Source organism: Phoenix dactylifera, chromosome 17, assembly GCF_009389715.1.
Source record: "Phoenix dactylifera cultivar Barhee BC4 chromosome 17, palm_55x_up_171113_PBpolish2nd_filt_p, whole genome shotgun sequence".
NCBI classification, from domain to species: domain Eukaryota; kingdom Viridiplantae; phylum Streptophyta; class Magnoliopsida; order Arecales; family Arecaceae; genus Phoenix; species Phoenix dactylifera.
The window spans coordinates 8,133,460-8,156,815 of NC_052408.1; the positions used below are offsets into that span (position 1 = coordinate 8,133,460).

Sequence of the window (23,356 nt, forward strand, 5' to 3'; positions counted from 1 at the left end):
CATTACCCTCTAGTCTCTTTCAACTTTTCCCTTCTAAGTGAACTATGAAAAAAATTGAAGAACCATGAACTACATTCTTGGAACCAAGTAGCAAGCAAAACATGGTATTCAAAAATCATGAATAATAGGATCAAACTTAACTTCACAAAATATCTTCATAATCACAATGAAATTAAAGTTTAGAATGTATAACTGTCATAAACTAATTGATGATAAAGCTTGCTAAAGTGCAATTTCATATCCAAGATTAAACCCACACCTGCTCATTTATGATCTAGTAGTGATTTCGCGCCGACCCGGAACCCTACCAGTTAGAAAAAGGAAATAAGTCCTCTCCAAATCCAATTTTTTTGGGTAAGTTGTAGGTCATGGATCATGTTACTCCAAGATTCTTTAGATAGTAGATACTGTCAAATAGATTCCAGGGATTGTAGTTTGCTATGCTTACGCATCACTAGAGGCTGTAGACACAACTTAATAGCTGCATATAACCAAATTGGACACCTACCGGCATACAATCTCAGCCATATCCATCACAAATTGAGCGCCCTTTTGGTATATCTCCTGCTCAACTCTCATCCATGCATAAAAAATCTCCTGAAGCTGGGCATATGCAGGCCCTCTGATTCCCAGGTGATGCTGCAATTTTATGTTTTTTGTGCTTGAGAATGATTCATAAAGCAACATAGCAAAAATGTGCCAAAGTGCATGGTTTTGCTTGTTAGGTTTTTCTTTTTTTTCTTTCTTTTTTCCCTCAAAAGCAACCGGCAATTTCTAGTCCTTCAAAACGACGAGACTTTACGGTACGAAACATTGTGCAATGTTTAAATGAAGCTCCACCTGATCTATTTGCTGCTATTTTCTCACTGCTCTGATCCTCTCTTAATTCACCTGTTTTCGGTGAAGACCATTAGTCCAAGCTCAGGTTGATGGCAACCTTAATCTAACCCAAACCAACCGGGTCTTGAATTGGGATTTCTATAACCCAACCCACCACCATCTTAAGCTAAATTTGGATTGGTTTGTGTTGTGGTTCAAATCTGACCCGAGGGTGACCACGTTGGAGGAGTTGGGGGAGCGTACGGAGGAAGACGGGAAAGGCCACCTTTTGCGACCGACGATGTACCTGCACAAAGCCTCACCGGTGCCTCCAGTGAGGGCCCTCCGACGATCAAATTAGAGAGTAGGATTTTGTTGGTCTAGCTAAGAGTCCCTTAGGCGTTACCTGTTGGGATCCTTTATAGCTCCGATAGGAGCGCTTAGGTGGCGGAGGTATGGCCCATTCCCATCATGAGTGGTAATGGCGCGCAGCCTAAGCCTAATTGTGGCGCGCGGTGGAGTCCGTTCTTGAAGACGGTAAAGCGTTGATAGCCATGACAGGATATGACGTATTCCCACCATGAGAAGGATTGGCGCGCAACTAGAGCTTGAAAGTGATGCTCGGCGGAACCTATGCTTAGAAACGGTAAGACATTGACAGTCGTGTCAGGACACGGCCGGAGTAGCGTGTTGTGGTGGCATCGCAATGTACGTCTATGTAGGAGGGCGAAGGCACGCACATGGGTGCGGTCGTTGGCGAGGCCGAGCTCGTCGAGAGGTCACATCAGATATTTGGCGAGGTCGGCTAGACGGGTGCTAAGACTAGCCTAGTATCCCGACTTCCGAGGTGTGCTCAGTGGACCGCCTCGAACTTGATCGGACAAGTCGGCAAATATAGGAGACACCCCGAACTTGGTCGGACGAGTCGGCGAATACAGAAGGCGCCCCGAGCTTAGTTGAGTGAGTCGACGAATACCTGAGGTTGAAGGAGCTTTTGGTGGAGTCCGAGGTCGGGCTGATTCTGGACCGGACCGAAGACATGTTTGGTCGGCGTTAGTGTCTATGAGGCCGAAATTGGGTGCCCTCTTTGTTGTGGGCTGGATGATCCATTTTGCCCCCCATCAGCTTAGTTAGCGGGTTGGATTGGATTGCACTATGAATAGAAATTTTAAGATAAGAGGATAGGTTTTGAAACAATTTTGTTGCATTGGTATTCATCAATTGAGACATCAAACACTCATCATTCTCAATGGTGCACACATATTTTAACAAGATAGAGATAAAGTCATATAAATATATAATTAATTTACATCAAACATAAATTGAGAACATTGATATGAATTATTTGTATATTCAGATATTGAGTTGGGTTCAATTTGGCTGAGTTTGATTTTGGTCAGGGTCTAAGTTAAAGTTAGGTTGAAGGTCAACCCTCTAAATCTTGCGATCAGGTTGGGATATTTGGGCCCAAACCAGAGCCTTGTTTATACTGCCTCATGGGGTCCTTGGGCAAGTAAATTCAGGTGGAGTAACCCAATGTCGCACCTCTAACTCAGATGGGTCAGTTCAAGCAAAATCACAAAAATGATCAAAGTTAAATATGACCAATGTTTTGAAACATGAAAATTTTGAACTAGCTATTAAAATTCACAGGCTTTTAAGATTTTAAGGATGTAAGATCTCGCCAGCGATGGTTCCTCCACAGACCTAGCCAGAAGGAAAACCCTATAGGTTGAGAACATGGAAGTTTCTGACCCAAGATAAGTTTAGCTTAGGTTTTCTTTATAACTTGAAGAATACTGGATGCATGTACAACTTGAAGAGGATTTGCACTTAACCTGCCAGGATGCTTGAATCCCGTGTGGGTGCAACATCCCCAGAGGAAAGTGTTGAAACGAGCTGAGATGGAGAGAAGAAATGGCCTGTTACATGCAATCCAAGTAAAGCCTTCTTTGTCTACATGAGATCATGGAAATTTTCTGAAAAGAAAGAAGTTAGCAAGATCAATGGAAAATCAGCGGCTCACTTTCTAGATTTTTCGACATGCCAAAAAAATTGAGAAAACTGCAGGATCAGCAACTTCCAACCCCACAAACTTCTCGGGACATGTTTCTTGTTACCAAAGCTGGCACACTAACAATGCAAAAAAGGCTGATTTCTAACATCCTGTAAAAATCTTGAGCCTCTGGCTTGTCACCTTTCTTCAGATGCTTTCATAAATTAAGTACAAGTCTTTATGCAGTGTAGGCGCAAATATGCCTTTCGTTTAGATTTTTTACATCATCCTCACTCATGGAAGATGCGAATTCCAAGTGTAACTGCACAAGTATAGACATACAAGTACTGATGGGAGCTGTTTGAAATCTGAAAGGCAACGCAGATTATCTCCTCTGGTGGATAGAACCTCCTCTTTTGGACCAAAACCTTGAACTTCTAATAAAGAATCCTCCAATCCATATGATTCTCTGGGTAAATTTTGAACCCAAAGATGTTTTGGTAAATAAATCAGATAGTCGGTCACAGCCATGGGTTGAACCCTCATGAAAAGAAAAGGTGTCTGACCGCAAAAGCTTATTCTAACCAGTGTAAACACCAGTTGAAGACAAGAATAAACCTTACCTGGAAGCTTAATTCAATCTTTAAGGGCTCGATCCATCAAAATTTTATATTCTATTTAGAACACCTCTCAAAAGAAAATGGCCAGATTAAAAAAAAAAATGTCAGCTAAAAAACATGAAATGCAAAATTAACAGAAACCATATTTCCTAAAAGGCTTCAGGATAGCATCAACGTTTATACAAACCCAACTTTATCCATCCTCAAACATTTAAAAAGCCCTTTCCCCATAATGTCGCTAGACAAGTATATATGCTGAGACTGGTACTGCATTCTAATAAGCTATCAACACCAAAAAGCACATGACTTGTCCATACATGGGGATTCCATCTCATGCATCACCATCATATCCTTCCTAACCTTCTTTAACACTGACTTTTAATTTTCATTTTCCTATTTGTTTCGGAAATGGGATATGAGACCAAACCCAGACCTCATCCAGAAGCTACTTGAAATTACAACCTATACTACAGAATACACCAGCACCAGAGGAAAATTAAATTCACCCCACCTCCCCAGAAACAAGGGGTTCCACAACTTACTGAGATTAACATGACTTGGAGATCTCCAATAATCATCCATACCTGAAGTTCATGTCGAGCTCAGGACCAAAAATACCTGGAATATAACCAGCTGCTGCAGGGTGGATCTGCTTTGAATTAGCTCTCGTTTCCATCTCAATCAGCCTTTCAAGTGCCTCTGGGTGAGCACCTGTACCACCCCCAACAACAGGTCCTGCAAGTGGCACCAAAGAACAGAATAAACTAATCAGAAAAAGAAGAGAATTATATAGGAACAAACATGTCAGCTTAATTCACCAATATGATTCTGAAATGAAATAAGATATGAATATAATCTTCATTGAGATCAAAATAACAAATTGATCAATTAAATCTATAGGACTGTTGAACATTCAGTTGTTCTGTTGAAAGGGTTGTGTTGCTAATTTTACTTAGTCCATCTAGACAACGGAAACATGGGATTCTGAAGCACATAAGCTAGCAACTCCTAGCAATTTCTACTCTTGCAGTTGAAACTTAACTACCAGGACTCAAGCACGGACAATGACAAGTAACAGAATCTAGCACAACACATGATGGATGGTTAATTGATTTATGCCATCTTTTATAACTGTAATAACAGCAAGAACATGTAAGCTTCAACCAAAACCAAACTTAATGCAATCAATCAATCAAAAATATACTGAAACAGTATCTCAATAAAGGCAACGAACCGTACCTGGCATTCCCATTCCAAGGCCACCATAATTTGGCTGGCGTTGGGGCATTGGATGATTATGTACATTGCCCATCTGAGGTAAATAACCCGGCATGTGATTGATGGGATGAGATAGTGGTACACCTCTTGGCAATCCCTGAAATGGGTATTGTGGTGGGAAATTTCCTGGAAGTGGCATTTGCTGAAACATGAGATGATGAGCAGCAGGGTCAAACCGCGGATCACCAGCATTGCTGAAAGCATGAGGAGGGATAACATTAGCAGGAAAAGGATGGTGCAGATCATGATGGATGCCTTCCGGACCAGTGAACTTCATCTGTTGATTCATATTAGCAAGATGATCCGATTGCTGGAATAAAGGCCTGGTTTGATTCATCGGATGCGGCAATTGCGAAGATGGCCTACCCTGTAAATGATGATAAAGGTTATCAGAATCAACCATGTCATAGGGGCCACGTAAATGAGGTGGACCATCCAGACTAAGCATAATGCATTCCGCATTTCTGGGAATAGCATCAAGAAATTTAGCATTGAGTTCTCCCAGAGTCTTTTCAGGTAAGAGCTCCTCAGTTTTATTTGCATTCACAAAGGGCAAAGTGGCAGAGGTTATAGAGTCCAAAGAATCACTCACTGTGATCAAACTGTCCTCTTCTGGTAGGTGAATCTCCAGAGCTCCTTCTTCGAGACCAGCACTACCAAGCTTTGAACCCTCAATAGGAGAGTCTCTGTTATCTGCCCCAGGCCCCGGAACATTGTAGCCTCTTGCTTCTTGAATATGGTTTAAATATAACATTTTTCCTTCATGAATGGTCTTGTTGGATGGATACTCACCAGAATTAGAAGAAAATAAAGCATCATCTGCGGGAGAAATTGGCAATTTATGTGAAAGAGGAGCATCATTGTCATTAATTCCTCCTGCTGAACCTCTCTGAACTGAGACTGGGGCTTCCACAGAATGGAGCTCATTCATAAATGCTGCCCCAAATAATGCTTCTAGCGTCACAGTCTTCTCAGAACCAGGGACTGTTTCAGAATTGCTAGCAGTAGCATTCTCAACACCCCCAAGATTGACACCAGATTTCACATCTGACATAGTGAATCTATCAAACGATTCCATACCTAACCTAGGACACACCATTGCATCTTTCTTTGTTCCCTTCTGCAATAAAGAGAGAAGATGTTGGGATGCATGGTCATCCACATTAGTTCTCTGATCTTCAGATTTACCATCCAATACAGTCCAAGCTCCCTGTCCAGAATGCCGTAAAGTCGAACTGCTATCTTTAACCTCAGCCAAGATGGACTGCTCAAGGTCCTCACATGTAAGCACAAGAGGACTTGAATCCGGCTTATCAACTTGATGACACTGTTCAGAGATCCCAGCTATCAACAAAGTTGCAGGAGATGTGAGGAGTTTGGGTGCATTATCATTATTTTCAAAAGCTAAGCTAGGTGGGATATACCCTGCAGCTTTGTCATTAGAAACTGCAGGTGTTTGTGAACCTACTTTCTCGTTATTGACAATTAAAGAGAGCAAGTCCCTGGATGAAAAATCTTCGACGGGCTTTTTTTCTACAAAAAAAAGGCCAAAAGAAAACCACATTGATAAGTACTACATCAAGAGAAAAACACACTTCAGGGATCATACAAGGTCTATTTTGATAGGTTTACCTTCTTCAAGAAACCAACAAGCAAACTTCGAAGATTTGGATACCGCAGGACTGCACGTCTCCTCATCTCTTTCGAGACCCTGATTCTGTAGAGTAGCAAGAGCATTAGTCACTGATGTTTCTTATCATACATAAATATGTCACCATCAATACATGATTTCTTTCTTCAATGACAACATGTAATAATAATAAACCAAATATCAATATAAGACTAGCGTGCAAAGTAACACTCTTAATAAAGCAGGAAAAAAGAAAGAATAAATTCAGTGCAAAGTTGTCCAGAGAACCAGCCGGCAGGTTAAAAGGTACTGCAAAGTGGCACTTCTGCTCGACACATTTTCAGGTTGCTGAAAATCTAAAAGAAAGGTAGTCTCCAATATGGTATGTAGTATGTACTATTTTTGAATGGAATATATGATACAGTACAGATGCATATATCATAGCAAATTTCTAATATGAAGAGAAACATGAAATCAAAGTGATGAATGTGCATGCGCATTGCATTTCTATGCAACTCTAATAACTAAAATCACTCTGAACTAACTATACCCTATGCATATGAGAACACACATAAGACTTTTAACATACTTGAAGAAATAAACAAGAAACAGAGGAAACAAAACTTGAGGTATATAAGCTTTTAGCATTTTGACTAAATTACGTCCACGGAGTAAAATAAATTGGTAGGGGGTGAAGACGTACCTTTCATCAAGTACCTGTTTGGTTGCCTGTGACTAGGAGCGCTATGTAAATGGAGCTACGTAAGGTTGAAATTTTAGGGTTTCAATTACAGGTTAAATATTTGGTTTTATGGAGATTGCTTGCAGAAAATATATAAATCTGTTTTGACCAAATGGAGAAAAATGACACTAAATGTAGAATTTCAATTATAAATACATTGATACATCAATATAGAAATATACAATAACATATTGGAAACATATATCAATAATTGATATACGAATATATATTATTAATATATCAATAATATATCAAAGTACAAACCATTCAACTATATAACACAATCTATGCTCTTTATTATTAATAATAAACAAGTACATTTTTTTAATATACACTGATCATTTTTATAATGTTGTAATTTTAATATATTGCAATGACCTAATTATTATTGCTTTGACATAACAATCAGCACTCACCGAACTACTGTAGTTCAACTTACGGCCATTTGGCGATAGGTCAAAATGCTGCCATTGGCACAAATACATAAATGCAGTTGCATTGAACCAAATTAGATTTAAGCTGCTTGTAATAACTGGAATTGCCCCATAATTATTTCCATGTAACCAAACAGCCCCCGAGTTCCATGCAGGCTAAGAACAAATAGGACATTGACTACCAACTCAATAGTAAACAAGTTTGTGAGGAAAGACATGAATATTTTGAACAATTTGAGCACCTACTAACCATGTATCAGAAGCAAGTGTATGATGAAAGTCTAATTCGACTGCTATTTTCTGAAGCACTTATTGGATAACAGGAAACAGAAAAAAAACAGATGCATCAAAATCTTGTTTTATGCATGCACTTCAAGAAGAGAGTATACATCAAAAAACAAAAGGAGAGGGAGGATAGGAAGAAAGACTACATCAGTTAACAGTGAAGCAGGATGACAAACTATATTGATCATGAATGAAAATGCTGCATTCATTGGGAAAAGAAAGTTGTTTTAAGAAATTGTAAAAATTATAAATATAAAGTTGAAAAGGCTATGACTACTTCTAATGTACAGAACATCGCTGAAGACAATACACAAGTTTACCAGCACCTTAATAGCAGATTACCTAACAGTCTCAAACTAAAACAAGAGGAGAAAATATAAGAAGCGAAAGGATAGGGAAGCAAAACTATACATCAATGACAGCTGAGGTATCTGATGTTTTTGCTTTTATCTATACATGTCCTTAACCGCGAAGAGACATTATTTTATGAACCTGAAAGAATTATGTGGAAAGTTGGAAAAACAGATAGTATTTCATAGTCAGAGCATCACCAACAGACAATTCAAAAGTTTATTCAGTCCCTCACTTGCAAGATAGGTAATTTGCCTAATCAAATTCTTGCACACAAGCATAATCCCATACCTCCTCTATGACCCATCTAATCACAATAGAAAAATCATACTTCACCAAAATTTATCCTCTACTTGCATTGTACACATGTTTTTAACATGCCAAAAAATTCTAATTCAAGTTTGCTCAGATAAAGCCCGCATTACCTCCACCAAGGTCCGCAATCTTGGTACCAGATACAGTACCGGTACATTACCGGTTTGATACGGTATGGACCGGTATGGTATGGTATATACCGCATACCGAAACAACTCAACTATTTTTCTCGCCTTTTATCTCGGTATAGGTCACTACACCTCAGTACAGATCGGTAGACCTCGGTACAGGTTGGTATACCTCAGTACAGGTCGACATACGCCTCGGTACGGGCAAGTACACCTTGGTGCTCAGTACAAAATCTGTACCAATATGAAGATGAGTTTTGTATCGATTTTGACCCGGAACAGAATGGTACGCCCCGTGCTGAGCAATACGGGATGGTGCGGCAAGCCATGACCTCCACCATCTGACATCCTAATAACCTCCAATTCAGCAATGAAAGCCAACTGAGCTTGTCACACTCGCCGGATCGAAACCACAGACCTCTTTCCAATTGTTCTTCTAATCCCATTTGGTAAACATTCTTTCATACAAGTGGGAGTAAAATAATTACAAGCTTTTTCTATTATCCTAATTGGAATGCTCGTGCATCCTTTATCAAAAAAAATAATAATAGTGTTCTTTCAAGCATGGTCTGCCGAACCGGACCGTACCGGCCGGTTCGGCCCGGTACAGACCAGTCCAGCCTAGAACCCAATACCCGAACAGCGTGGAAACCGGTTCCAATTGTTTCGAGCCGATCCCGACTGGTACCGATCGTGTACCTGTGCGAACCGGCGGTGTACCAGCTGGTACCCGTCCGAACCGGCCGGTTCGCACCGGTATTTTCTTTTTCTTCAGTGGGAAAGCATATGGCCGAAAATGGCCACGCGCTCCTCGGGCAAAGCGCCCTGCGCGCGGAGCAGAGCGCCCACGCAAGCGCAGGGCCGCGCGCGGGCACACGATTCTCCGCCCTACGCAGTTTCGTGTACTGGGGAATCACGCCCGTGTGCGATTCCCCATGCTGGGGAACCATTCCCCGCGCTGGGAATCGCCACACGAGCAATTCCTCCGCCCGTGCAAGCTCATTAATGCCACAGAGTGGCATTTATCCACGCGTGATTCCCCGGCCCGCGCACTGGGGAACCGCGCCCGCGCATGGTTCCCCGCGCTGTGAACCGCCGCATAGGCGATTCCCCAGCCCGCGCGCCTGCGCGCGGTTCCCTGTGCTGTGAATCGCCGCACAGGCGATTCCCCTGCCCACGTTGTGAACCGCTGGCTCATTAATGCCACAGAGTGGCATTTATTCCGCGCGGATGTGAAAACCAAATAAAAAAAGAGCCTACCGATTCGTACCGGACCAGTTCCGCTACGAACTGAACCATACCGGTCCGGCAGGCGACCGGTACGCCTACCTTGCTTTCAAGCAAGGAATGCCGTACCGGCCGGTACCGGCCGGTACGGGCCGGTACATACCGGTCCGGTCCTTGACCGGTACCGGAAACAGATGAAAACCGGTATTTTCCGGTTTTCTTCTGTGAACCGGCCGGTACGGAGCCCGTACCGGCCGGTACCGCTTGGTACCGGCCTCGTACCGGTGCGAACCGGCCGGTTCGCACCGGTACGGTGTTTTTTTTTGGGGGGGGAACCACAGCGCCTCGCGCTGTGGTTTTTAAAACCACCGCGTGGCGCGTGGTTTCAAGGAAGAAGTGGCCCACGGGCCACTTCTTTCAAAAAAAAAAAAAGCCGTTTTTTTTTTTTGTGGGAACCACAGCGCCACGCGCTGTGGTTTTTAAACCACCGCGTGGCGCGTGGTTTTAAGGAAGAAGTGGCCCACGGGCCACTTCTTTCAAATAAAAAAAAAACAGGGTTTTTTTTTTTTTTGGAGAACCACAGCGCCACGCGCGTGGTTTTAAGGAAGAAGTGGCCCACAGGCCACTTCTTTCAAATAAAAAAAAAAAGGGTTTTTTTTGGGGGGGGGAACCACAGCACCACGCGCTGTGGTTTTTAAAACCACGCGCCCGCGCGTGGTTTTAAGGAAGGGCCACTTCTTTGAAATAAAAAAAAAAAGCTGTGGCCGAGGCCACAGCTTTTTTTTTTTTTTGATGGGAAAGGAAGTGGCCTCCGGCCACTCCTTCCCATCAAAAAAAACAAGAAGTGCCACTTCTTTTCTGATGACAGCACCCTCGCTCGTTCGGTTATAAAAACCGAACGAGAGGCGTTGTTAATAAAAAAATTCAGGAATGAGCCTCTGAAGAATAATCAGAGACGGGAAGATTTGAGAGATAGCCCACAAATTGAAGAGGAGGTCCTGCCCAAAAAATCCAGCGGAGACTATTTAAGGTGCGGTTTTTTTGTCCTATGTTATTTCATTAATTTTGTTAATAATTTATTTAAAAAAATAATTTATAAATTACTTAAATAATAAGATAATGAAAAATTTTACTTTATTAGCTTAATTTTTTGATAAGTTGTCCTTTTATGATAGAAATGGAGCCATCAAGAAAAACGAACCCTGCAAAGCGTGATATTGGCTGGTCTTATGGGCGAAGACTTGGAAGTGAGGGGCAAAGACACCAATTTCAATGCAAATTTTGCGACAAGGTTTTCAAGGGAGGAGGTATAACCAGGTTGAAGCAACACTTAGCCGGAAATTACGGTGAGGTTGCTACGTGCTCAAATTGTCCTAGCGAGATTCGTGTGCTGATGAGGCAGAATCTCGCTGAGGCTAAAGAAGCGAAGGAAATGGCTTCCAAGAAGAGGGCGGAGGTCGATCGCCAAGCGGCAGAGCCACCTTCTTATCACTCTAGGGAGCCAGAGGAGGTCGAGAATCTAGATGAGGAGGAGGCAGATATTCAGGCGGCAATGCATGCAAGCCTGGATGATCAGTGGCAGCAGGAGGAGGTGGCCAGGCATAGGGCTCGATTTGGGCCCTCTGCATACGAGTCGGACGGCGGTTCTAGGAGCACTAGACAAGATCCAGAGTTCTTGAGGACAACTTCAGTCAGGGAGGGCGTCGGCAAAGAACGTGGCCGGATTGCATCTATGCTAGATAGTTTTGGTAGCCGAAAGAAATCATCTAGAGGAATTCCACAAGGAGCGACAATTCATGATGTAGATCCGCATGCTCTCCCCAGTAGAGATTCAAAACAGCAGAGGGTAGACACAATGTGGATGAAGGATAAGAAGAAAACTATGTGGCGAGCTATTGGATCCTGGTTTCACTTCAGCCACATCCCAGCGAATGTGGCAGACAATACATACTACAGGTCTGCCATTGCCGCCATACAAGCTGCCGGTCCCGGTGTAGCTCCTCCAGGCCCGAAGGACATATACGGTGAGCTTCTTGACAATAATAAGGAGGAGCTGGAGAATTGGATTGACTCCTACAAGAGCAAGTGGCTCATATATGGACTAACCATCATGTGCGATGGTTGGACCGGTCCGACCAGACGGAGCATCATCAACTTCCTGACATACTGTGATGCTAAGACCTTCTTCCACAAGTCGATCGATGCTTCGGCTTATGTGCACAACACCTCGTACATGCTGAAACTTATGGAGGATGTGATTGATCTGGTAGGAGAGGAGAATGTCGTGCAGGTCGTCACTGATAATGGGCCGCAATATAAGACTGCCGGGCAGGTTTTGATGGAGCGGCGGCCACATATTTTCTGGACCCCATGTGCTGCACATTGTATCGATCTTATGTTGATGGACATTGGAAAGATCCGTAGGGTGCAACAAACGGTGGAGACAGCCCAACGCATTACCAGGTATATTTATAACCATAACTGGGTCCTTTCATTGATGAGAAAGTATGCAGGAGGAGAGATTCTGAGACCAGGAGTCACACGGTTTGCTACCAACTTCATCGCACTTGATAGCATACTCGAGAAGAGAGGAGCCCTACGTCAGATGTTTGCCAGTTCCGAGTGTGGTATGATAGTAGATATTCTTATGCCGGCACTGAAGGGAGCAAGATAGAAGACTTGGTGACGAGACAGCCATTCTGGCAGCGGGCTACTACAATAGTCAAAGCTATCAAACCATTATATGAAGTGCTGCGGGCTGTAGATAGCGAGATCTATCCCCAGATGGGGTTTTTGTATCACATGATGGTCAAGGCAAAGGATCAGATTATGGAGGCAGATCCAGCACATGGCCGGTCATACATCAACATCATTGAGCAACGGTGGGGAGCGCAAATGGGTACAGAATTACATCTAGCAGGTAAGCTAAGATATAATTATAGTGACAATTATAGTGATGGATATAATTATATAATTAGCCTAAGATAGTCTCGTATATGTGCAGCATACTACCTAAACCCCCGATTTCAGTACAACATAGATGGAATTGGTATGGATGAAACACTTCTGGATGCTTTGCGTAATGTGATTTACAAGATGGAGGCAGATCCAGAAAAAGCGGCCCTATGTCTTGAAGAGGTAATTATGATTTAGTAATTACCAGCATGGTAAGTATATCGGCATCTTCAATTATTAACATGGTTTTCTTATGCTTATTTTTCACAGAGCAAATTATTTAGAGAGGGCAGCTACAGTTTTGGCCAACGAGCGGCTGTCGTCAGCAAACACAATATGAATCCAGATACGTGACACATCAGAAAAACATTCACCTGGTGTTACTTAGTTACTATTATGGAACTATCATATATGTAATTTTCATAAATATTTTTGCAGCTGAATGGTGGGTGCATTTTGGCGGATCCGCGAGAAATCTAAAGCGGATAGCTATCCGGATCCTCTCCCAAACAGTCTCCTCTAGTGGATGCGAGCGCAATTGGTCCACCTTTGCCCTTATCCACAGCAAACAAAAAAACCGTTTGACGCAAAAGCGCCTCAACGACCTTGTTTATGTGCATTACAATTTGCGGTTGAGGCTAAAGTGCATCCAGGAGGAAGTGGAGCTCAAATATACAGATCCGATTTACGGATCCTTCACCGCTGATGACGATGATCCACTACTCGGCTGGCTTGTAGGCCAGCAGCAGGAGCCCGAGCTTGACGAGCCAGGATCGCCTCCACGACCAGCTACCTTCATAGCCACCGAAGCTGGGGTCGATCCAGAGCAATGGGCTGAGCGTAATATTCCACGCACTCCTAGAGCTGATCAGCCGCAGGCACAGGGGAGCCAGACAGAGAGGGCCAGGAAAGGAAAACAAAAAAATCCCAATGGAGAGTGTCGAGGAAGAGACTTGGACTAGCAGCGATGAAGGTTCTGGTGGTGATGGATCTTCTAGCCATGGAGGGAGCGGAGGACAGTATGATACTCATGAGACACAGCCGGAGGGTGGTCTTTATTTCACCGGTGAGTCCCAATTTATGGGTGCTACACAGGATACGGACCACGGTCGACCACCTGATAGATTTCGTGAGGATATTATTGGATATAGAAGACGGGCTCCTCGAGGTCGTTCAGGAAGACAGGATACGACTGCAGATTCGACAACATACGGATACGGATTCTATTATCCACAGCCTCATCCTGACGAATATGGATATGGTGCATTGGATTTTGCTTCCGCCATATTTGGATGGGCCCCTACACAATCAGAGGACACCTCTCAGAGCCAGAGCGTGAGCGAGAGATCCGACAGTTCTTATAACCTGGCGCGCGTTCCTTCTGATTGGGTTGATTTGCCTCCTCCTGATTATACTTATGATCCAGATATCTACGAGAGCCATCGGCACTCGTCCCGATTTTAGATATCCTAGAGTACTTTAAATGTATGTAAATGATTGTATCTTAATTTGAAGATATTTTATGTGTATGGTTTTATCATTTGGAACGGGAGGAAAACATAACATGCAATCATGCATCATATATGTTTCAAATTTCAACCCTAAATTTAAATATAAAAACATCAAAAATCATGAAAAAAGCAAAAAAAAACATCAATTTTCACTTAATTTAAGATCCAACAGAGACAACATTTTAAAAAAAAATGTCTGGCTCGCGGTACCGGCCGGTACGATACCGGTCCGGACCGGTACGTACCGGTCCGAACCGGTACCGTACCGGTCCGGCCGGCCACCGGTACGCCGATCCAGACCGGTACGGCGTACCTTGCTTTCAAGTATACCAAATTATTTCTTCAAATACTCATGTTGGCAGCATTCCCTCTATTGAAACTCAGCTATTGGCATAGTCAATTTTGATAAGACATAATAACATAAAATTCTTTGGCTCACTTATGATAAAAAAATTGTTTAGCCCATCAAAACCCCTACCTTAATCAAATGATCAAGTCCTATTTAAAATCTTATACTCCACCGAGGTTTTAAATAGCGGCATTATAACCATCACAATAGCCGTTATAATGGTTACAACTTACAAGAACCTCCAATTATGTTTCATATATAATAACAGTAGAAAACATAGCAGCCAATATAGCACATCACTTAGTATTATAACAGTCTGTTATAATGCAAATAATGGCCGTGATTTTCACTTGTACCATTCTTTAAATAAAATAGTATTTTTCAAAATTCAATTTTTTGCATCAAATTCCTCAAAAGTGATTTTGTGGTCCAAACATAATATTTTTATCCAATGAAACATAAATGAAAGGATAACAATTTTCTCATTACCATTCATTATCTTTCATTATAACACCATTATAGCAGCTGTTATAATGGTGATTATTTTAATAAAAAAATGAAATCCAACTTTTTGAGGCAAATAACAGCCACTATGACCATTGTAATGGCCAATAATGGCTTCAGTAAGGGTCCATCATGACAGCATAATGCAATATTAAAACCTTCTACTCAACACTTAAACTGTGGATCCTTGTTGAACATCCAAAAGAGGCATGATATTTTAGTTACAAATGAGCCCCTTGAATTGAAAGTACAAAATTTATATCCTGGAGCAAGGATGTACCGGTGCTGGTATCTGTGCCAGCAACCTGCTGGCAAGGCACATGCCATGCTGTGCTGGCACATGTATCATTCCATGCCAAAAAGCAAAAAACTAAAAGACTTTAAAAATTCATTTTAATAATATTAATAGTTTAATAGGTGCTGTGCCCATTCATGCTGAGTGCCAGTATAGGCCCAACACAGTATGCGTCAATTGGCACAGACTGGCAAACGTGGCAGCTGAAACCATGTCCCAGAGTATTATTTGTCAATTTGAAGTCTTCCCCAATCGATACAGCATATACCTATACATCGCATATACCTATACATCAATGCAAAGCCCCTAATTCAATGTTTTAAGTAACCATAGTTTAATTTGGTGAATGCCCAGAAAGTGTAGTCATATAACTAAGTTAACTAATCTCAACCTAAACTATACATGAATATATAGTGGAAGCAGAAGAATTTCTATCCAAGTCAGTAACAATTTATATAATAGTTCTATGGAAACTTGAACTGCAAGTTTTAGAAAGTGGTTATGAGAACAAAAAAAGTTCTGCTCAAACAACTACAGCACCATGCAAAAGCATTTCAGGCGAAAATTTAGATTTGCATGGTATATTGAATGGTGAAAAGAAAAGAATAAATTCAAATCCAATATTCATTTGCACTACCCCTATAACAACTTATATTTAGCAAAGAAATATTAATTGGAAATGGGAAGAAAAAATGGATAATATATATTTCTTTACACAAGCTCCAACTATACAGTGGTTGCACTATAAACAGCTAAACCATTTTAAAAGCATCCAGTAAACAAATATCTTTAATCAACACTGAGGCTAGCAAATATTATATTAAGGAAACAGCAAACCATAGTTCGCTAGCAGATCCTCTATTAAATATTCATGATAGCACAACCATATGATAGTAAAAATAATTGTAAGAATGTCCGGTAATGACCACCAAATTTGTTGGTTAGAAAAGGACCAGCAAGAGACATATTGGAATGGAAAGCTATGACATTAAGTACTGCACTTTTAGGACAAAAAAAATAGAGATGAACTGAACAGAAGACATTATCATACCTCAACATAAGCAGGTGAATTGTCATAATTTTTTGACAGAGCACTGCCAAACAACTTTTCCAGAATTGATGTAGAATGATCCTGACCAACTGTCTCCATAATCTCAGACTTGGTCCCTTTTTTGTTGGAAAAATCTTTCACTATATCATCTTCCCAAACTTCATTGACTTTTTGAAGACCAGCAGACATACCAGCCACATTTTCAAAACCAATTGAAGATTTAACAACTTCCACATTTGCTGATAAGCTTTCATTTACCAGAAAAACAGAAGTGCTCATGGAGCCACTTTTCTGCACATTTGCATTCAAGCATGCAGCTGACTGATTCCTTTTCTCTTGATCATTATCCATGCCATCTAGAGGAATCTTATCCTCCACAGCAACACTCCTAGCCTGAGAAGGTAAAGAGAAATTTTGCAGCATGATTAATATACACATAACGAACAAAGGAAGGGCTATACCAATTTATAGCAGAATCTGTTTAAATAAAGCAATGCAAGCAAACTAGAGAATTCTTCTTTCTTTCAATAAGCTTTAGGTGTCATGTATCTTGTCCAATAAATGTCATTCATTTAGCTCAAATGAATGACTTGTAAGAAAACAGCAGATAAAATTACTATGTTGAAAAAGTTCGAATAGAAAAGAGCTAGCCACTAATATAGTTTACTCACCAGCTGATTTGAAGATGCATGTGCTGAATATGCACTCTTTGCAATAATCAATACTGATGTTTTATTTTTGTATTATAAAATTTAAGGTAAGACAATGGACTATGAATGAAGCATACATTTGTGTCAGAGAAAGTACCATTTATGATATCTGTGCGAATCAGAGGTTGGCAAAATCCATCTAGTGTTGTATTATGCCAAGATTTGGCATGCAGTGGCACAAAAGGATATAGCAGTACATAAAAGAAACTTGCAATAAGGACATTAAAAAATGCCGCTTTTTTAAGACTAATTTTAAATTCTTTATACTAGTGTATATGCATAATTTGAACAAACATAAGTTTTAACTACTCACAGAAATCTAGCATCATAAATTATCCAAGAAACCTACACCTTTCTCTTTTTAACATGACCATTTTATAGTTTTAGGTAATATCACATACAAATCAACATTTTAGAGTATGTCTGCCTATCGACACTATTGAACTTGAATTTTATGGCAAAAATGATGGAAGGCATACAAATACTTGTACAATAAAGACACATTGTAGGTGTTGTACTCTATGTGCTCTGCATCAATGTGATTGTGATGAGCCACCACCACACCAGCACACGTACTGAATATTCATGACATGGGGTGGATATGAAGGGGGTGGGTAGCCATCGACCGGATATAGGACTGTGCATACCATTGATTAATTGTTAGCTATAGCAGTTTGAATCCGTCATTTGTTGGCTATTGGGTTCATTTTTTTCACATTATCATTTACAAAAGGTCCTATTTCTAACGGAACCGCTTCACGTGTCCAGAATACAGGGATTTGGCTTTTATCCAGATACCAATTGCACCCTCCATTAACAAGGGAGTTTATTTGGAGTTGCCTCATGGGTGGATACCCAAAGATAGAAGCCAGTTGCTGTTTCATTTGAACGGTGAAGATATATTCTTTGTTTCAATCATTACAACAGCCTAAAAAGGCTAATTTGTTGCCTCCACAAAAGCACTTATCAACCATCTTGATCTGATCTGACCCACCCATTGGACCCCATTTTGTCACCCCTGCTTCCAGATTTGGCCAGTGCATCAGCATTATGCAGCATATACCTAGGTAATGTGAATTGATAATCTGGGCAATCTCAATGTGTATTATATAAAGGCTTTAATATGCTCCTTTCCCTCTATGAAAGGATACCCTCATTACTAGGTAGCTGGCCTGCCCTAAATTTTTAACTCTTGTTTTCTTTTTCTTTCAAGGTCAACAAAGAAAAAATCCAGAATCTGGGAGAACCACCAAATTACTAGTATCAGTTTCATGGTATAAGTTTCCATTTCATTTTTCATGATATTGAAAATCAAAACTATAGTAAAGAATATATATGTTCTTGAATTAGAATTTTTTTCCCATGAACACAGATTTCCCTCTTTCAGCAAAATCTTAGCTGTTAACATAATCAAGTAAATAAGTTTACCATACTTTAGGCATTTTCATGCCTTGAAAAGATTCAGCAGGATCATATGACCCGATAATTCAAATTAATAAACCAACATATCCACAAAAATTAGAGAATAGAGTTGAAACATAGTATCTAGCTTGATAATGCCCCATTCAAATGAAACTTCAATATTGAAGAAAGAAAACAAGAAGTTGAATATGGAGTTAGGCATGCAGAGCAATTATAGTAAATACAAAACAGTTAAGCAAAAATAATGAAAAACGAAGTACTCTATACATCATTTTTGAAAGAGACTAAATAGTGAGTTTAAAACCATCTAGTTACTATCAGGAGAAAGTAAATTACTTTTGTGATTAGCAATAACATTCATAGTAACTTTAAAAGGTGCAATGCTAATACCTCCGATGCATGGGAAGTGCTTGAAGACTGCACACATAGATTTTTCTCCACTAGTGCATTTGCAAAACCAGGAGGCACGAGTGGCCTAGATGCAGGAGCTTTAGGAGGGAAAGAAGACTTAGAAGAATCATGCTGGGAAAGGGAAGATGTAAAAGAGTCATCTGACTTGTCATTTCTGTTCATTATGCCTTTTTTATCAACAGAACTCTCTAATAGTGCAATAATATCAGAATCAACTTTTTCTTTGTTATTATCCTGCTTTGGCTTCTCTTGTAGTGCTCTGTGTTGCTCCTTCCTCATTAACTCAAAGGATGCTGCATATCAAATATAAAACCAAAAAAAGGGAAAAGAAAAAAGAAAGAAATACACATGTACTTAATCTTATTGGTTCAAGTCAGAAATAAACACAAGCAGTCAAAATTCAAGGGGGAAACAAAGCTGAGAAGTTGAACAAGTACCAGTTTAGTACAGATTGAAAAAATTACCTCTTCTCTTTCTTTCCTCTTCTGCTCTGTCCTGGCTTGAACATTCAGCAGAACCAAATGTTTCATCATTACATGAATCACTGTAGTCTTTTCGTGAAAAAGGTATAGCCTGGATATAATTTTTTTTCAGATCATTAATCTATGCAAGCTTAAGCTGATATGTCAAATAGAAATATGCCAAACTACTTATATTTCTGTGGCATTATAAGAAGCTTGAGAGGGGAAAAAGAATTCAAATTCAGAACCAGATGCCAATGAAACTGGTGAACCTTATATGATCGTGGTGGCTGGTAAGGTTCAGAACTCCTGTTGAGCTGATAATGACTGCTCCCCCGGGCCTTTGGTGCTGAGGTTCCAGTATTTCCTGAGGGTCTTGGAAATGCACCACTTCCCAAAAGTCCATCATGCTCTGGATGTTGCCAGGAACGTCTAGATTGGTTTCCAAGTCGCCTACCAGAATCTGCATGATTCAAAACACATACTCAAATGGCAGAATCCACTGAAGTTCATCATAGAGAAGAAGAGGCATACGACCATACAATAATGATACAACCCATGAAAAAAGAAAATCTAAGAGACGAAAATCCTCGAAAGCAGTAAGCTGCATGTCAATTAAGATGACCATCGACATATGGTTGGGCAAGTTCTGATAACTTGGCTTAAGTTAATGCCCCATGGAACATGTTTTTTAATCTTCCGGATTATGAAACCGATCCTTAAATACTTCCTAAAGCTCAATGGAGACCTTTCATTTGCAAATTTATGCCTCCTTTTTCCGATTTTTGTTAATTTCTATCATAGAGAACTTTCTTTAAAAAAGGAGAGAAAAGTTAAGAACCCAAAAGCTTCTCCTCCGCTCGCACAGTTGCACACATATGCGGTCCTCCAATCTCTTAATATATCTTTATTATCTCATTTAAGTTTGCCATAATTTACCTTTTTTTATTTGTGCTCTTATTTGATTTGTTGAAATTTGTCTTACACACACACACACGTGTGTGTGCGCGTGCGCAAGCATGGGTATGCATGAGTGCGTGGGTGTGTATGGGTATGCATGTGAGTGTGGGTGGGTGGGTAGGTGTGCACATGTGTGTATGTGGGCGTGGGTGTGTGCATGCATGTGTGTGCGCATGCTTCACCAAGGCTGGAATTAAATTTGTGATCATGTAACCAAGGCTAATATTAACTGTTAGCTTCACCAAGCAAGATTTTTTTCTTTTCACGTGTATACACAAAGAGAAGTCCTGAAATACGAAATTATCCACAAACATTCTAAATATAGCAATATTTCTGAAAAGTTAAAATTGCACTGCTCTATGAAATAAAAGTTATTAAAATAAAAGTAATCAGACAGTCCCACAGATAACAAGTTGGTTTAAGAAGGAAAATATAGGAAGCGGGAAAATAATAGCTATTCAGCAATATGAAATTTTCTTTTGCAGAATGAGACAACTACAAACATACCCAAGCATCATTAAAAGGTTTCCTCCAATTGTTTCGAATGTCATCTATAATTATGTGCATGTACGTAAACATGTTTGTTTCAAACTTTCAGTAATTTGCATTCATTTCCTGATATAACAATGGAAACCGAGCTCATAGTTTTAATTAACTCTGGTAATGAAAGATGGTTGATTGCATGAACATGCAGGTGCCACTGCCATCAGGTAGTGGAAATTCTTGAACATAAGTGACAATCAATGGTACAAAAAGTTACCAATGGTTACATCAAGCATATAAATGATGTGATATTATTTGAAACCACTAGGCAAGCATCAGAGCAGAACAATTCTCATAGCATTTACAAGAAAAATTTCGTTGATCAAAAGTGATGTACACAACCAACAAACCTTGAATAACAGATTCACGGTCAGACTGAAAGTCTCCATCTCTATCAGTCGACCCAGAGGACCGGGTGTCCCACCTCCCCGAGCTTCCTCGAGAATAGTTACCTGAACCATCCAACCTATTTAATGGCAATGAACCATAGTCGTTGCGCTTTAGACCCTGAAAAGAAGAGCCTCCTAGACCTCTTTGCCGCTCAAGTATACTATTCGAAGCATCATCAAGTTCACTGCTTCCAAAGAACAACAAGGGGTAAGCCCAAACCAATTTAAGAGTCAGATTGAAGAGCAAACACCTAACATAGATTCATTCAAAGTTTCAAACTATACCACAGAATTGAAGCATCAAATCCACTAGGTAGCTTCTTGCAAATATCCAAGTCGCTGAATGACAACAGAAAATCTCTGGTGTAGGATATTTTCGACTGCCTGAGCCCCATTACCAGAAGGCAAAAAACGAAGGGTTTAACGAACAACATCAATATATTAAGAAAAGCTAACAAGATCTAAGTCAAAAATGCTTACTTTTGAGATTCGGGTTTACTTTCAAGCTGAGATTCTGGCACCAACTGCGCCTCATTCTCCAGACTCATTCCCGATGACAAAATGCACAAAGAAAGTAATCAACCAGAAAAGTACACAACCACCCTCTATTCAATGCACCCCAAGCTCCAGGTAGCTCAACTTCGCATAACAAATCAAACAATCTCAAAAATGATAACTTGGTACCTATAGCACTACCAACTGAAGAAAGCCCGAACGAAGCACCCCCTTCTTGCCAAAGCCTAGGGAGTGAAATCTACACTTCTGTACAGTTCCGGATTCCGAAAATTACACCTAAAAACCATCCACAGATAACTGATATCACGATAAATCACCAACTAACCATCAGAAACCTGTTAGATAACACAGATAACCATAAATCCTCTCGCAAAGAGAGATCAACGCACAGAATCTAGAGATTTCTAACCTAACACCACAGAATCTACGGGAAAGGGCTTCGATTCTTGGAATGGGGGTTCCAAAACCCTAGAGATTTAGGGTTAAACAAAAAAACAAGAAGGGCAGAGAGGAGCTACCTGAATCGGAGGGCGCGAGGGAATCGTACGGCGACGGCGATCGGCGAAGCAGGGGGGTGGGGGGGGGGGGGGGGGCGGGGGGTGCAGGGGCGGCGGGGGGCGGGGAGGGGGAGGGGGTGAAGGGATAGGGCTCGAATCGATCGAATTCCAACTCCAATCGAAGAAGAGGGAAGAGATGTGAGGAGAGAGGAGGGGGCCAGGGCCGGGAGGGGGGGAAGTTCTCTCTCGTCTTGCCGACTGCGATATAAGAGAGAGACAGGAGATGGGGGGTGACCCAAATTAGAACGCGCTCGCGATAGAAATGTACTTGGCCCGTGTCATTTCATTTCCGACTTTTCTCATGGAAAAAGCCTACTTTCTTTCGGCGAATTTACGGCTGCGACCTCCTTGTTTCTTTCAGGGACGAGGGACACCATTTTTTTTTATTTTTTTTTTTTGGAGCTTCTTCTCATTAAACATTTCTTCTCTTATTCATGACTAAATTAAACTGTTTTCTAAAACAAAACAAAAAAAACTATTTCTAGTTATGATGAATACATGTACTCATACATTAAATTTTTAAAAATAATATATTTGATTTTCTAATTTTTGGAATATTAAGATATGCATCTTGCGTCATCTCTATCTAATTCATACTTCTATATGGTAAGAGACTTGTATTCTCCTTCTTTCCGGCTCCACCTCTAATTTAAACTCACTTTTTACAACTCTTAAGATTTTACTTTCAATACAATGTGAGATAGAGAGCTTGTCTCTTTACTTACTTTAAGTTTGTCAGAACTCTATTTTGGATCCCAGCAGTTCAATTGGCTACAGCACCTATAACACCTAAAATAATTGGATCCTAATCTATCTCTCTGCTTGCTTTAAGTAGATCGGATAATATCTGACCTGATCTGTTTGGCTCAGAAGGATTTGCCCTTTTAATGTTGGCAT

At 40.7% G+C, this 23,356-nt stretch overlaps 2 protein-coding genes across 3 annotated transcripts; one reads left to right on the forward strand and one right to left on the reverse strand.

Moving 5' to 3' along the window:
- Window positions 1-3,555: 3,555 nt before the first annotated feature.
- Window positions 3,556-22,500, reverse strand: LOC103712233. Of its 2 annotated transcripts, none has more exons than XM_008798703.3 (12): window positions 22,421-22,481; window positions 21,867-22,237; window positions 21,672-21,770; window positions 21,348-21,571; window positions 19,767-19,957; window positions 19,498-19,606; window positions 19,013-19,326; window positions 16,491-16,883; window positions 6,346-6,430; window positions 5,306-6,246; window positions 4,675-5,080; window positions 3,556-4,170 (listed from the first exon to the last, which is right to left on the reverse strand). In XM_008798703.3, exons 2-12 carry the CDS (start codon window positions 21,932-21,934, stop codon window positions 4,010-4,012), a joined length of 2,991 nt encoding a protein of 996 aa, XP_008796925.2. In that variant the 5' UTR covers window positions 21,935-22,237; window positions 22,421-22,481; the 3' UTR covers window positions 3,556-4,009. The 2 variants fall into 2 exon arrangements, with proteins under 2 accessions (XP_008796925.2, XP_008796926.2); XM_008798704.3 differs by having other exon boundaries at window positions 3,792-4,170; window positions 21,867-22,178; window positions 22,421-22,500.
- Window positions 12,427-13,289, forward strand: LOC120104199. Its single transcript, XM_039114867.1, has 3 exons — window positions 12,427-12,745; window positions 12,830-12,963; window positions 13,051-13,289. The coding sequence occupies exons 1-3, from the start codon at window positions 12,610-12,612 to the stop codon at window positions 13,132-13,134; spliced, it is 354 nt and encodes a 117-aa protein (XP_038970795.1). The 5' UTR covers window positions 12,427-12,609; the 3' UTR covers window positions 13,135-13,289.
- Window positions 22,501-23,356: the final 856 nt, after the last annotated feature.

Coding starts and splice junctions, on each gene's coding strand:
- LOC120104199 (XM_039114867.1), top strand. CDS start 12,610: ATGGGGTTTTTGTATCACATGATGGTCAAGGCAAAGGATCAGATTATG. Junction 12,746..12,829: donor TACAGAATTACATCTAGCAG/GTAAGCTAAGAT, acceptor GTATATGTGCAG/CATACTACCTAAACCCCCGA. Junction 12,964..13,050: donor CGGCCCTATGTCTTGAAGAG/GTAATTATGATT, acceptor TATTTTTCACAG/AGCAAATTATTTAGAGAGGG.
- LOC103712233 (XM_008798703.3), bottom strand. CDS start 21,934: ATGAGTCTGGAGAATGAGGCGCAGTTGGTGCCAGAATCTCAGCTTGAA. Junction 19,327..19,497: donor AGAGGAAAGAAAGAGAAGAG/GTAATTTTTTCA, acceptor TTTGATATGCAG/CATCCTTTGAGTTAATGAGG. Junction 16,884..19,012: donor GCACTTCCCATGCATCGGAG/GTATTAGCATTG, acceptor TTACCTTCTCAG/GCTAGGAGTGTTGCTGTGGA.